A 16,184-nucleotide genomic window follows, 5' to 3' on the forward strand; every position below is an offset into this window, starting at 1 on the left:
GGACTTGGAAATGTTTCGTTGAAGCAGACTTCGTTGTAGCGGGATTAGACTGTATACAGTCGAGTCCACTTATAACGATACCGTTTACAACAATATATGAGATATAACAATGAACAACATGGCATCGTCCACTTTTGTATGCGTTCTATGGTAAAACAAACTGCTTATTACAATGCTCTAGTGCCGTAATATCAGATATAGCGTTTGAATCCAGTTACAGTGTGCACCAAAAATGCGAGCTGCTGCCGGCTCTCTGCACTGCCCTCGACTTGCATCCCGTCCACCTTTTAAAAATGAGTCGACTGTGCCACTTACGAGGAAGCGAGAGGAGAAGGAGGGGAAGGAGGGGAGCAGTTTTCCTTCTGAACCCACCTCCCAGCGCCACCGCTTTGGCCTTGTTCCCGCGGCCACTCGCACCACCCATGCATTTGCTTGTTGTGACACGTGCGCGCCACTTAGAATTTGACTGGGTGCCTTTTCAACTGCCACCATTTTACTGCGGAAGGGAAGTCAGGGGCAATGTTTTGGAAATGTCCGGGTGCCTCACAGAAGAGGCGATCGTTGCGTGGATTAGCGCTGTGGACAGCGGTGACAGTGACGACTGTGGTGATGTGGCTGCACAGCCTACTCAGGTAGCATCGTTGCAGGAGGCCCAGTGCATAATACAATGACCTATGTATTGTACTAAGTCCCTCAGAGCCTTTGTTTCTGCCAAGGACCCTTTGCTCAGCTAGGTGAAGCACCTACAGATTGCTCTTGAAAAAAAAAAGTGGCTCCAATCCACGCTGTGAAGGTGGTTGGACTGTGAAAATGTAAACGACACCCACAACGATTACCCATGCGGCTCTACAATGAGGGAAACCAGACACTGCCAGCCGTTACCTGGGACGGGGGAGGAGTCCCGAACGCAGCAGCGTTGGCAGAAAGAAAGTGGAGAAAGAGTCTTTTGAAGGGTGAGGAGGAAGGCGACACACGCGGCTGTGGCGTCATCTCTCTCACTGCCTCTCCTTCACTCTTGTTTCATGTGTCACCTCCAATAAGTGCCCTCCCCCTCCCGAGATGCTGAATCCAAACTGCCGTCTGTCTCCCGCATAGAGTTTCTTAGTAAGTATACTAGAGAGGAAACTGAAGCTGGGAATCCATGTCGTCGTGGGAGGTTATTGTAAGACCCCCCTTTCTGGTTTGGGCTTGGCATGACAACTGGATTCTTCAGCAGTTTTTTGGATTTGCTTCCTTTACTATGCCTTAACATGTCTACGAGCCACAAGGTAGCCGAAATGCTCCCTGTTCTGTGAAAGCTGTGAGCCGTGCAACTGCGTGCTTGGTGAAAGAGCAGGCAGTGCTTGATCGTACCTAATGTTGGCCATGCCGGAGTAGAAGGAACCTCTGACTTAGCGGGTAATATGCCACTGCAAAAGTTGTAGCTGACGAAAAAAAAAAAAAAAAAACCAAATGTACTTCGACAAAGACCAGATACGACAGATACAGGCGCCTGCGGCTGTCCATATCTTGTCTTCGATCACGACTGATTAACACCACGTTTTCCTTTTTCTTCAAGTATGCACCAACTCGTTCAGCAGCAAGTTTTGTTAAACTGTAGTTGGCAGTCGGTGCACCGGTTCACCACGAAAGCGACATTTTCATAGGCACGCTCAAAACGTTTCTAAGCTTTTCAAACAACTTATTATTTGAAATAATGGGAAAATTAATAAAATGAGAGTCTCTAATGAGTTTCGCCAGAAATATTTTAATTGTTGTTAACTACCAGATTGGCCTGCAGAATAGTAGGCACAACCGTTCCGACAAAAATACACTTTACTTCCTTTTTTCTTAGCTTTAAAACAGCGTGTTTTATTTTCCACTTATATAATAACACCATTATTTGTGTTTTTGTGGCACTATGTTTGAATATATGGCAACTAAACCGTTTCAATCCAAGCCAATGATGAAACTAAGGCGAGCGCATGGTATAATGATGGGCCCATGATGACACAGACGGCCTTGATGTGAGCCGCATAGACTCTAGTGCCACATTTTTCTATAGTGTATACAGTAAGAAACTCTATGGTCTCCCCGTCTTTACAAGTGCGGCATAGCTTAGTCGGCAAGACGACAGGCACACGCTCCGCTTCTCTTTGTGCCCAGGTTCGATCCCTGGTGGTGCCAGTAGATCATTTGTGTAGCCTGGGTGTAGCCAGTAGTAGCCTGGGAGTTTTCTGCTGATGCTGTGGTCTAATGTACGGGATAGTAGAGGACCCCGGCTAGCTTCGCTAGAGAAAGTGCTACGCACTGTACACTAGCCCCTGCGGAATCCGAAGACTCACGCATGGGTTCAGGTACTCACATACGGTAGGCAGACTCCGGCAATCCAAAGTGAGGCCTTATTGCCTGGCAGATACAGGGCAGGTACCAGACAACACGGCTATCGCTTGTGGGGAGACACTGGCTCCGTTCGCTCGCTCAAGCTGTGGGACTCGGACCTCGATATATATCTGTCATCGCAGTCACGGGAGCGGGGGAGGCATCCCTTGCGACCGGTCAGGACGGAATCTCTTAGCAGAGTCCCGTGGAGCCAACTGGGTTCACCGTCATCGGGGCATTCGGAGCAGGCACTGCCGAGCCAACCAATTCCGACCAAAGCGCCCAGTCGACTCCCAGCGGAACGCTCGTTCGTCCCGCAGGTCTGCTCGAGGGGGAGAGGAGGTCTTCCCGTGGTTGGGGAGAAGGTGGCAAGAAGGAATGTGATAAACTGGTCCTTCTTCCCCCGCGCCCTCCCACGCACGTTTGCGGCGAGCTGGTTTGGCGAGTCGCATGGGGTCACGAACAGGTCACGACTCACGTGATGCGCCAGCTGCCCAAAATGGCGGCTCCCAGCTCGCGAAAATATGTGCAGGCAAAGTGTAGGGAAACAAGGGTCCCCACAGTGTGGACACGAAAATTTTTTTGGCTGGTTAGAGGTAATACTGCTTCTCAGTAAAAGATGTGCGCCACCTTCATGTGCAGCAAAGAAACTTCTATGGCTTCTTTTCTCCAAATTATTGGTAGTATGACCTCGCTTGCGTGCGAATAAAACGTTTTGAGCTCTGTTTTTCTTTTTTCCCCCCTGAAACCCGCTTATAACAATTGTCTGTTATAACGATGGGATTTCCTTGGCACTTGGATATTGTTATGAGTGGACTTGACTAGTATTCATTCTGAGCATTGCTGATTCAGTTCACAGAGTCCCTCTACGTCGTGGATAATGACTTTGAGGCATGGCGCGTGCCTGTCAGTGAAGACTTGAGATTGAACAGTAAAGGCAGTCGAAGCAGCGACGACGTCTTTTTGTCCCGCATGGGTTTTTTTCCGCTGCGAAGCGAACTTTTTTCCCCTCGCCATTGCCGCTTCCCCAGGTGGTGTCCCAGTCCGACTCGCAGCAGAGTGTGCTGGGGACAGTGCTGCGGGTCCTGCTTCACGCCCTGGACTGCAACCAGAGCACGCTGGTGCTGCAGAACCTCTTCGCCACCCAGCGCTCGCTCGTGTTCAAGGTACTGCTTGCATGGGCCAAATTCACGGGCATTCTCCTTCGTATGGGGCGAGTTGTATTTCAATCACTTCAACTCATCTTCCACTCTGGTGGCTGGGATCTTGGTGCTCAGTTTGTCTGCTCACGAACACTTGCAGTGAACTCCCCTGTTGAAGTTGGGAGACTCCCCTGTTGAAATTGGGATATGCCTTCTCAAGGGAGCTCCTCCTCCTTATCCCCGCCGTGCAGTTTCCCGAGCTTCTCTTTGAGGAAGAGACGGAGCAGTGCGCTGACCTGTGTCTGCTGCTCCTGAGGCACTGCAGCTCCTGCATCAGCAGCATCCGCTCCCAGGCGTCCGCATCCCTCTACCTGCTCATGCGGCAGAACTTCGAGATTGGAAACGTGCGTCCCCCCTTCTTTTCTCGCCAAGCTCCCCTGCTCATTGGATAGTGAGGACCACTTGGCTTTAGAGTAGTGCGAGTTGCTGAGAAGCTCGGGGGTTAACCCATTTGAGCCGAGCGCAGTTTCTATTAGACGGCGCCATGCCCGCTGCAGAAGGGCATGAGAGTGCGTTTGTTGCGCTGTGTGTTCAGCTTATAGAGTGGGTTTGTGTGTAAGGTTCAGGGTTCAGACCAGAGCATTACAATTTACAACTGACGTCGCACTCTGTGCGCGGCGCACTTGTACCTTTTCAGACAGGGACATGGTTGGCAAGAAGTTTTCAGCATGTCAAGTTATGTGAGACAACCTTAGAGATGGGGAGTTGCACCGCCTGTGTAATAAATTTCTAGAACTGGGGTGAATGTTGAATCAGAATTTATACGGCTGAAACTTTTCTGCGTTGCATCTAGTGACGTCTGGAGAAATTCACTCGACATCATCACAGTAGAGTAGAGTAGAGCAGTAGAGGAGTGCTGGCGATACATTTTCTGTACCGTCGTAGCATTCGTGCCGTAATCTGGAGTCTATACTGCATTGCTGCATATTCTGCATAGATGCAACCTTTACGGGCCATTGCCTCAGGAGTGACAAGAGCTTCTGCCTTGTGCGGGGCAGAACTTTGCCCGCGTGAAGATGCAGGTGACCATGTCGCTGAGCTCCCTGGTGGGCACGAGCCAGAGCTTCAACGAGGAGTTCCTGCGCAAGTCCCTCAAGACGATCCTCGTCTATGCCGAGGAGGACGCCGAGCTCCAGGAGACCACCTTCCCCGAGCAGGTGGGGTGGAAACCTCTCTCGGAGCGTGCGTGATGCGTGACGTGCCCCCTCTCCATCTGCCCAGGTGCGGGACCTGGTGTTCAACCTGCACATGATCCTGTCGGACACGGTCAAGATGAAGGAGTTCCAGGAGGACCCCGAGATGCTGCTGGACCTCATGTACCGCATCGCCAAGGGCTACCAGAACTCGCCCGACCTGCGGCTCACCTGGCTCGCCAACATGGCCCAGAAGCACACCGAGGCACGCCCACTCCCTCCTTCCTTCCTTCTTTTGTTTTTGTTTGGCCTCTGGTGGTGTTGGTGTGTGCAATTGTGGAGCCATATTCCCTGTAAAGTCGGCCTTATCAACTTATGATAGTATTGATCCCCTATGCAGAACCCCGGTTTTGCCTGGCATTTATTTCTTTTAGCGTGCACGAAATCCTGCTGAATCCACCTCTACTGCAGTTGCCTCCATATGGGCGACATTTTGTAGCCTCCATTTCCCGGCCGAATTGTACTGCCCTGTTTTAGAACTCGTTTTTGAGTTTTGTACGTTTAAGATTAAGAGTTTTGCTAATGCAGCCATGATAGTGTCAGGGGTGAGACAGCTGCGCATATTGCGCCTTTTTGATGCAATTCCATTTTCCTGCGCCAAGCTGCTCCAAAAGCATGAAAATTGCAAAAATTGCGCCAAACTGCTCCAGAAGAGCCTGAAAGGCACGGATTTTGATGCTCATGTCAGTTCCGGCGGGGACGAAAGCCTCCCGCATCCCGGTGACCGCTTTTATTGTCGGTCAATTGCAAACACAGAAATGGCAAAAATAGAAAGACTGAAATGAAGCAAACGATAGCTTTTAAAACACGATTGGCTTTCTGTCCGGGTTCGCTGAAACGGCCTTCCAGATTAGGCATCGCTGTGGCTACAAACATGGCCGCCGCCTGATCTGCCTGCTACTGCCTACTTCACGCGCTCACTGCGTATCGCCGATATTTTCCCTGGTTTATTTTACGCTATCAGCTGGGTTCCAGTCTATTCATTCCATCAATTGTGACTCTGAACAGTGACGTTAACGCGGGGATATGGTTTGAGATTGGTGCGAGATACGAGAAGTTGCGCGGCTCATAAAAAAGTTTTGAAATGTGGGGCCTACGACTTCGATGTGGTTTGTCCTTGAGTGCGAAACGTGGTGCGTGCATCTATAATCGGGTTCGTGAATTGAACTTTTTGGCTCGTTGTGGTGTTATAAAATGCTGAGGTGTTGCTGTGCTTTGAAGCGGGATCGCGAGCCTCAACTCGGGAGGGAACGGTCGGCACGAAAGTTGCGGGCTGCGCTGCGGCGCCGCGACCTGTCCAGGCAGCGCCCAATAGCTGCAGGACTGCATGGTTGCCATAGCACACGACTAATAACACTTGATGTATGCGAAGTGAAATTTAATGCCCAAATCTAGGTGGCTAAACAGTAAAGCTACTCAAATGATCACCGGGTGGACGTGCGCCCCACGGACTGCAACGGGTAGGCTGGTTGGGCTACGACCATTACCTCGAAGTTGCTCAACTGTTGCCGTGACTACACTCGTTCGTACAACGCAGCCTGGGATTACAAAAATAACAATTTTAGCATTGAAACGGTAAAAAAACACCACAATTGCGAAGCCCTTAAATTTGATAATGTTAACCGCAGTTTTGTTGTCAGTGTTGCGTACATTCGCAACACAATATCACTAGTTAGAAAAAAGATAGTGCAGTTAGAACTTTGTGATACTCTTAAAAAATTCTTTCGCGTAAGGATGTTTGAGTGTTCTGTGTATTCAAAACTAATTGGAATGTGTACTTGACCCTTCAAATTGCTGAAATTATGATTATTTTAAGCTCACAGGACGATGTATTAAATGTCCCTACCTGCTCCAAATCAAGATCCTTCTGCTCCATAATCGAAATTTTGTTGCTCCGAAAACTGCTCCGAAATCTCTTTGGGCTGTCTCACCCCTGTAGTGTGTATGTGGTTTCCTCTTTGCCTGCCAGCACTGCGCTTCTGATCCTTCGCTAACTGACCTTCCGCTTCCTCACCCTCCCCCATGTAGAGAGGCAACCATGCAGAAGCTGCCCACTGCCTCGTACACTCGGCTGCCCTGGTGGCCGAATACCTGCATATGCTGGAGTACAAGCCCTACCTGCCCATTGGATGCGTCTCCTTCGAGGTCTGTTGCACTGTGCTGCTGTGCTTTCATGTGCTGATTGCCAGCAGGGGGCGTTTCGGGAAACCAATGTGTTGTTGTGTAAATGTGCCAGGGAGATGTGGTTTAAGGGTCACAGAAGAAGACAAAGATGAACCATTCCCTCCGTGTAATGACGATGGTTAGAACACGAAGCTTTCTTGCATGCGAAAATGAAATGGCGAAGTGCCAAATTTGAAAGTGTAAGCCGGCTGAGAATCGAAGTCCAAGTGCCAACAATCAATGTGCAAACTGCCTGTGAGTGAAAGTCCAAAACCGAGACAACAGCAAACAAATCTCTCTCTCCTCTCTCTCTCTCTCTCTCTCTCTCTCTCTCACTCTCTCTCTCTCTCTCTCTCTCTCTCTCTCTCTCTCTCTCTCTCTCTCTCTCTCTCTCTCTCTCTCTCTCTCTCTCTCTCTCTCTCTCTCTCTCTCTTCTCTCTCTCTCTCTCTCTCTCTCCTCTCTCTCTCTCTCTCTCCCCCCCCCCCCCTCCCACTTAGCCATTGTCGTCGTTCAAAGCGAAACGCTCAGATTTGCTTTTAAAAAAATAAACTGCTTCAAACCATGTCGGAATAGCGCAATCGGATAAATGTCGGCTTCATAATGTCAGGGACCCAGGTTCTATCCTGACCTTGGGGAGACGTTTTCTTGTGTCATGATCATCATGTGGCCTCCCCCTTGTGTGAAGTTAGCTTTTCTGCAGTGCATTTTAGGTATCCATCAGTGATACCAAGAAAGCTTTGCTTTAAAAAACGTTTATTTCAGTGCCTGAACTCAGGCTAGGCCCTTTCGCATGTGTTCACATCATGCTGCTGGGATGGAGCTGCAGTTTACCGAAAACTCGGAAGATCACTTTAAGCACCTTTGGCCCTAGGCTCTGCTTGCACTAATATACCCGATGTCGTAACTGCATCGAACTGAGCTTTCCCCCGGCTTCGCAGAACGTCTCCCAGAACATCCTGGAAGAGAGCGCAGTGTCGGACGACGTGCTCTCGCCCGACGAGGAGGGCATCTGCACCGGGAAGTACTTCACTGAGAACGGCCTCGTTGGCTTGCTTGAGCAGGCTGCCAACTCTTTCTCGCTGGTGAGTCGTCCTTGAGTTTGTGCTCACGGCAGTGACACAAAAAGGAAAGGAGGAAAAGAAAAGATGGATGGGCTTTTTGGCGGGCGCTTTATGTAACTTAAAAATGGTGGGAGGACAGCATGATGAGTTAGTGACTTTTTGTGAGCACTGACATCCAAAGCAAAAATAAGCTCATACAGAATCTGGGGGAAAAACAATTTTTTGCTCGTAGAACACTGGTAACATGTAAGAAAGTGTGCTGGCAAAGTTTGACGTAATTCTGCGGTTGGTAAAGCTACTATTTTGCAACAGCATCTTCGTTCATGGTGCCTTGCATCCATATCTACAGGCTGGCATGTACGAGGCAACCAACGAGGTCTACAAGATCCTCATACCGATCTCAGAGGCACAGAGGGACTACAAGAAGCTGGCCAACATTCACAACAAGCTTCACGAGGCGTTCACCAAAGTCGACCAACTGGTGAGTCTGAAATGCTGGTCGACGGTGAAAGCGGGCTTTTGTCGCACTTAGTGGGGGCCTACATTTGTTGCGCTTGTGGATGTCCACTTGTTCAAACTCCTTTCATCATTCGTAAGGTACAGGCACATCGAGGTATTTTTAGCCTCTATCTCTGTGTAAGAATTCTGACTGAACAGATCGCTTAGATTGTGGTACTCGTTAAAATTTAAAGACAGGTGTGATGATTACAACATCATCTTTTGAGTAGGGGTGTTTGAATACCGAATAGTAACCTTCAAAATCGAATATCGAATCAAATTAGAAAAAAAAAGCTGAATATCAAATCAAATATTGAATACCAAAATTTTTTTTATAGGCCTCGATTTTTTGCAGGTTTTTGTGCAAAAACAGAAGCTGCTTCACAGGTTCGCGAGTCATGGCGTTCTTTTCAACCCAAAGAACGCGTTTTTCAACTCTCATTTGCAGCAGTCCAGTCGCCGAACCACTATGAGGCTTTATTTCGGGAATCCGGAGGGGGCATGATACGCATTTGAAAAACGACTTTCCTGTGAGTTGCTGAACTGCAATAATAGGCAATGAGTAGACAGCACCTCCGAAGCAAGCACTTTGCAGGCATGAAAAATTTGGCACAAAAACATGGCACAACCTGCTTATAACAATTATCGGTTACAGCGAAGTAATTTCCTTTCCACTTGGATATTTCTATAAGTAAACCGGACTGTTGTAGATATTTGATTAGCAAATTGAATTATTTGCAGAAGTGTTATTTGAATATTCCAGTATTCGCACTCCTCTACATTTTAGTGCCTAACAGCATGATTCGTATGTATACTTTAGCTGCATTGACATAATGATATTCTTTATCGTCATTCTACTTTGTATTGAATTGCATGCAGTGAATGTAGTTGCATAGATTCAAGGAGTGTTTCTGAGCTCACATGAAGGAAATTTGAACCTCAAGCAGTAGAATGTGGTTAGCACGGGGAGTAAGTTTTACCATCTTTTTGGGCCAAGTTCCTTGCTTCGAAACTTCAGCAACACTTTTACTTCAGGAGTGAGACCCTGTGGGTGGGCAGTTGCAGAAATAAATATCACTGAAGCCAACTCACAGGGCGGCGTCTTTCCCTGCCCAGGTTGGCAAGAGAGTATTTGGCACATACTTCCGTGTCGGGTTCTACGGACCGCGGTTCGGAGACCTGGACGGCGAGGAGTTCATCTACAAGGAGCCCACCTTGACCAAGCTGCCCGAAATCTCCCACCGTCTTGAGGTGGGAACCGCCGTGTTTTTAGGACAATCCCTTCCCAATTTGGTTTCTGTGCACGCACATATCATCCTGCCCCTCGTGACATGTGGCATTTTGCTTTGATTCTAAACTCCAGCTCTGCCTTTCAAACAGGGCCAGGGAAATGAAGAGTTGTTGCGCTCAACCAACCGCAAAATGGAAATTGATGCAGGTTGAAACTTTTTGGATGGCATTAGCAGCATTGACTGCGAGGACAACTTTTCATCATTGGATTTCAGCACCGATAGCGACAGTGTGCTGTACCCACCGAGAAACTGGTACCCCTGTTCAACACAAGCCCCAGAAAATGCCAAAAGATTGAAACTATAAATTGTACTATGAACAAAGAAGAGTGGAGGAGAAAACCAATGTTTTCTGCAATGCATGTGTGGCCAAACCGTGTTTCAAGGAACTGCTTTGTACAGTGGCACGAAACCCACTAGCGCTAACATTTTTTTTTTTTAAGTCAAGGAATTTCACAATTAGGCACTTGATATTTGCAGGGCTTTTGCACTGGCATATGTTCACGATGTATATCTTAAAATTTTTGTTTTATGTGTGAGGCAACACCAATGTTTTTGTTTATTTTTTTTTGTTTGTCCCAAAACTTTTCTGTGCAGCTTTCTTTTTTCTTTCAAATAAAAATTCCCGTTTGAAACACTTACCACTGCAAAGAAAATTTACTCTTCTACAATTTGATACAACACATTTATATGTTGCAAATTTTTTTCAACCGGGAAAATATTGTTTGGTAGAGTACAATAAAGTCTATTCCACTACACTGCTAGAGTACCCAAAATCACTGCTATTCCCCCGGATGGGAAAGTGTTAAACAGAGGTTGAATTGCATAGGTAATATCAGTGCACATAAGAGTATTGAGTCGAGTCAACAAGCCAAGCCAAGCATTTTCACTCAGGCATTTTCACTCAGTTCCGTTTTGGTCTCCTGCATCACTTTCCTCCCCTGCTTCAGTGGCTGGCTCGTAGGTAGTGTCTATGACAGAGAAAGTTATCCTGAGTGTAATTCTAGTTTTGTAGCTCTAATGTAAGCCCTTTTTTTTTTCTGCGTCTAACACGGCATCCGTGAGAATTACCTCCGGGAAATTCTCATGGCAGTTTCCATAAAAGCTGGCTGGCCTAAAATTTGCTCAATAATATTACGTCCCAATGTAACGTAATGTTACATAACCTCACCAAACCTAACGTAACCTAACCGAACGCATCATAACCTATTCAAATCTAGCCAACCTGCAACAGACCTAATCTAACCCAGCCCAACACAGAACACAACCTATGTTAAACGTAATTCAACCCATTCTAAAAGTCCTGTGCATCGATCTCTTGATATAGTAAAAACCAGAGTAAAAAAAAGTATTACCAAAATCATGATGACCAAAAAATTCTGAAAGTTAAAAAAAAAAATCGCAATGTAGGACTGGAACCTCAGCCTTCTCGTTTAAAAACCAAGTACAATACTACAGCTCTCCAGGGGCGGTGGCAAACACGGCTTTTTTTGGGGAATATTTATCCCATAGTTCTTACTACTTAGCCAATGAGAGGCGACTGCTGTGAGGAATGTCTGCCAGTAATTCTCACGGTTGCCATGATAATACAGTCGAACCCCGCTACAACGAACGCCGCTTCAACGAAATTTCCGCTTCAACGAAATATTTCCAATTCCCCGTCAGCTAGCCATAGAAGTCAATGCAACAAAGTCCTCGCCACAACGAACCATTTGTCAGGCTTGCTTTCGCTTCAACGAAATTTTCGATGATTTGGGCTGGGTTTGCACAATTATTTGACAATAAAACAAGCATAGCGCCAGCTATCTGTAACTTTTTATACATTCAGGACGCTTAGTTTACTTTAGAAAATGCGCGTTGCGACCACACCGCCACCCAAAACAAAACAAAAAATAACTCGTATAACTCATAGGCGCACGCCATTGCTTGATGGTGATAACGATGTGGCTGGCCGTCTTTACACGAGGCGCAGGCCCGCTTCGCCAAGGCGGAGCCCCAGAGCTACAGCCAATCCGTATCCAGTTGAAATTGCATGAATGTGCTCCGCTGCTGGCGCGGTGCCGTCATGTATGCGTTGTGAGCAGCTGTCCTGGCCATTTTCCTTCTACCATTCTTCATAGCCAAGAGCGAAAATCATGTTTGCGCGTTTGGTCTTGAAGCCTAGTCATCCTATCTTAGTCGCGAGCGGGCGGTCCTGTTAAATGCAAGCGCGCGCGTCTTGCCTGCCAAGGTCAGTAGCTGCCGTGCCCTGTCAGAGGATAAGATAACGGCACTGCTCCTGCCACAAGCGAGAGGGGGGCTTCCCACGGCCTAGCAGCTATCTGCAAGTAATCAGCTCGGTGGGCACGCCTTGTTGTACAGGGATACGTTTTGCGCCTGCATATCTTCACCCCCCTCCGTAAGGCGTTCTTTGGGTGGTGAAAAAACAGATAACCATTGGTATGTTTGTTATCCGAATAAACATGAGTTATTGCGCGTCACTCCTTTTTCTAAACATTGTATTATGCTGCCAATGTTGCGGAAACGCACGGGGCTATTTTTCTGGCCTTTCCGTGGTGTGTTGGGGCAGATTTCGCCTCAACGAATTTTCGCTTCAACGAAATTTTTCGCACGTCCCGTCAATTTCGTTGTAGCGGGATTCGACTGTAGACACTACCTTTTTTTTTTTTTCTCTGATATGCATTTGACAGCTGCGGAAAGTGTTCACATCGGTGTTGCTGAGAAGTGCATTCCTTCGCACTCGCATGGCTTTTCCTCCTTTCCAAACATACTGTGTGCGCGTGGCATTCTAGCGGGTCTTTGTGCGATACTCCCTGCTTGATCTTTTCCACAGAGCTTCTACGCGGAACGGTTTGGTGCGGACTATGTGGAGGTCATCAAGGACTCCAACATGGTGGACGTCTCGCGACTTCATCCAGAGAAGGCACGTGCGCCATTTCTTCCTTGGTCGGCGTGAAAAACGTGACGAAATGATCTGGGGCGGTATTCTCATGTTTGTGAATTTTGAGAACGTCCCTTTTGTGTCTGTTTTGCGTTCGTTTGATTGTGACGTACTTCCAGTTGTAGGAGGGCTTTGGGTTGACTTTTGGGCAACTGTTTTTGTAAACACATTTTGAGCGACTAAACCTATTTTAAACTATCCTTTATGTGTTTATTGTTCCGCCAGCGAACCTACAACAAAATGACGAAAAATCGTCTGCTCCGAGAAGCCACGGCTCGTAGCTCCGCCGTGCTTGCATGGCGCCACACCCGGGTATTCGCTTTGAGCCAATGAGGGCTTGCTCAAAACGGACACTTTTGAAACGGACGTAGAATGGACAAAACACGAGAATACCGCCCCTTGTCTTCGGTAGCCCTGTTATCGTTTCGTGGTTGCATGTACAGGTGAAACAAAAAGTAAACGGAGCACAGGTTGGAGATTTTTGAGGGGATTTCTCCGCCATATACCTAGCCAACTACCCCGAAGTGCCTTTTCAAGAAAGTCATTCTAAAATAAAATCCAGCCACACATACTTTATGCGGGAGCCGCATAAAATAGAAATTATTCTAAATTCACAAAGCCGTGCTCCGTTTACCTTTCGTTGCACCTGCACAGTGCGCGTCAGGCTTGTCTAGGGCAAGCGAGCGCGCGGCTTGGGAGCGTGCGGGCGACATCTGCTGATAGCGGCTGGGTTAGAGATAGCTTGCCATTGCGCGTGCGCCGATCTCGGACAGGGTCAGGCCGGTCTTCGTTTCGCATGTGCCGCTCGAATTTGCAGACGCCACCACCCTCGAGGGATGATTGTCTTTCACAGTGGCAGCCGGGAGCGTTGACAGGCCAGATAGACGCGTCGTTCGTCGCGGTGCAATAACCAATCAGGCGGTTACGCGATGCTAGAAAACGACCTCCGCTAATCTTCTGAATCTCATGTTTAGCAAACGAAAAGCACGCAACAAGAACACACTGCAGCTCTTTCTGTCAAAACGTTTGTGCGATTAAGTAACGGCTGCACTGATAATGCATGGTGTCAAATTTCGCGCTTACCCCGTGTCACCGCCTACGATTGGCACTGCAGAATAAAAGCGCCCCTCGTGGGGCGTGGCGTCTCTAAGTTTGAGAGGCCCATGCTATAATGCGACCGACCCGAGCCTGTCCGAGATCCACGCACGCTCAATGACAAGCTATCTCCAACCCAGCCACTATCAGCAGATGTCGCCAGCATGCTCAGAAGCCGCGCGCTCGCTTGCCCTAGACAAGCCTGACGCGCACTGTACAGCAATGCAAGCCATATTTGTGGGCTTGCGGTCAGGCGTATGCAAACAACTCACATTTCTCTTTGACTGTTTTTGGCTCATAAAAGACAGAGTTTAGCGTTAAAGATGTAGCTTTTTTCGTTGTCGTTTCTTTTTTTTTTTAATGAATGTTTAACGAAGAAATGTGTTTTCTGCACCTGTGCTGAACAATGCTTGATTATAAACTCTGCCTCGTTGCAGGCGTACATCCAGATAACCTACGTGGAGCCCTATTTCGACATGTACGAACTGCGGGAACGAGTCACCTACTTCGACAAGAACTACAACATAAGTAAGTCGTTTGCAGAGGTGCCAATCGAGTCTTCGCCCTGTATGCTTTCCGAGCGTGCGGCCTCATTCTGCCCGTGTCCTCCCCTCCTCCCTCAGGGCGCTTTGTGTACGCCACCCCGTTCACAACTGACGGCCGGGCCCACGGAGACCTCCACGAGCAGTTCAAGCGCAAGACCATAGTAACCACGGCCAACTCGTTCCCTTACGTCAAGACGCGCATCCAGGTCATCGAGCGGACGCAGGCACGTCCCCATCTCTGTCCTCCTCCTCCTGCTGTCCGGTGGGCATTTTTGACAGCCAGATGTGGGCGCCTCCTCTCTCCCACACGGCAGGTGGTGCTGCGCCCCATGGAGGTGGCCATCGAGGACGTACAGAAGAAGACCGTGGAGCTGGCGCGGGCCACCCAGCAGGACCCCGCGGACCCCAAGATCCTGCAGATGGTGCTGCAGGGCTGCATGGGCACCACCGTCAACCAGGGGCCCCTTGAGGTGGCCCTCGTCTTCCTGGCAGACCTGGCCGCCGACCCCCTCCGAGCACCCTCCCCGCTCCAGCACCGCCTGCGGCTGGCTTTCCGAGACTTCAGCCGCAAGTGAGCGAGCGCCGCTCTCTCTGCGACTCTCTCTTGCTGTCTCACTGTGGGCTATAGCCTCCATTGGGCACTCCTTTAATTAACCCGGCTTTGTTTTACTTTTTAAATGCAGAGCATTTCTTTAACTTACATGTAGCGTCCGCCGTGCGTCCGCAACAGCTCAGCGCGCAGCCGCGCCCTCTCCCCCACTCCTCCTCTCCCGCATCACGCTACCCTCCTCGCTCTCAACAACAGGTCCGCACCCCTCCCCCTACACTATATAAAAAAATAATACTTACCGGCGCCTGGTTTCGATCCCACGACCCTGCGGGCGGAACGCGAGGTACATGGGGCTCTTCCCACTGCGCCACAAAACCGACACAGAATGGGAGGCTACGAACGCGCCTTATATCCTTGACTCATTCAAACTACGTCAAGAAGCTGCTGATACAACGCATTCACTACCACCAACTCCCCAAACACTAAACGTTAACGCAATACACCCACCCCCTATGCGACGCATTTACTCGAGTCCCCCTCGCGGGGAGATGGGCCCTTTTGTCGAGTCGTTTTCCTTTCTGGTGAAAAAAAGAAAAGAAGTTGTAAGCACACTGCACACTGCAAACCACACCTCCTCCTCCTCCTCCTGGCAGGTGCTTCGAGGCTCTGCGCAAGAACCGGACCCTGATTGGCCCCGACCAGCGGGACTACCAGAAGGAACTGGAGCGCAACTACAACTGCTTCAGCGAGCGACTCCTGCCCATGATACGCAACAACGGGGCCTCCCCGTTCCGGTGAGTGAAGGGGCCCCTCTTGGACGAGCATGCTGCCGTCCCTGCAACACTGTTGCGTTACCGCGCAGAAAAACAAACCTTCTGCTTCATTCGTACAGTATCTGTGTGGGGCCTAAATGTTTAGCAGTTTTTATGTTCTAACTTTTTTTTATTATGCCTTACCTGCTCCTTCTGCAGGATGTTCTTTTTTTTCCCCCCCAGAAAGGTTGGTATTTGCTTGCAAAAACAAAAAAAGGTAGTGTCTATTATCCCGGCCAACCATGAGAATTACCATCAGAAATTTCTCATGGCAGTCGCCTCTCATTGGCTAAGCAGTTACCCGGAGATTCTATGGGATAAATATTCCTTACAAAGCCGTGTTTGCAGCTGCCCCTGCGGCGCTGTGGTATAGGTAGCGCTGTGGTATAGTACTTGGTTTTAAATGAGAAGGCTCAGGTGCAAATCCTACAACGCCATATATTTTTTTTTCTTTAGCTTTTAGAATTTTTCAG

The 16,184-nt window shown here is 48.7% G+C and overlaps 1 protein-coding gene across 1 annotated transcript in view; it reads left to right on the forward strand.

Annotated features, from left to right (window-relative positions):
* Zir (dedicator of cytokinesis) overlaps window positions 1-16,184 on the forward strand; it is a 70,537-nt gene that overhangs the window by 50,711 nt on the left and 3,642 nt on the right. Inside the window, 13 exon segments of the mRNA XM_077694210.1 lie at window positions 3,393-3,527; window positions 3,755-3,907; window positions 4,562-4,720; window positions 4,785-4,961; window positions 6,785-6,901; window positions 7,859-8,002; window positions 8,331-8,462; window positions 9,596-9,730; window positions 12,602-12,691; window positions 14,242-14,332; window positions 14,428-14,573; window positions 14,664-14,920; window positions 15,553-15,693. Coding sequence (XP_077550336.1) covers window positions 3,393-3,527; window positions 3,755-3,907; window positions 4,562-4,720; window positions 4,785-4,961; window positions 6,785-6,901; window positions 7,859-8,002; window positions 8,331-8,462; window positions 9,596-9,730; window positions 12,602-12,691; window positions 14,242-14,332; window positions 14,428-14,573; window positions 14,664-14,920; window positions 15,553-15,693 — 1,877 coding nt within the window.

The sequence above is a fragment of the Haemaphysalis longicornis genome, unplaced genomic scaffold, assembly GCF_048455015.1.
Source record: "Haemaphysalis longicornis isolate Haplotype H1 unplaced genomic scaffold, Haemaphysalis longicornis Haplotype H1 scaffold_12, whole genome shotgun sequence".
Taxonomy (NCBI): Eukaryota; Metazoa; Arthropoda; class Arachnida; order Ixodida; family Ixodidae; genus Haemaphysalis; species Haemaphysalis longicornis.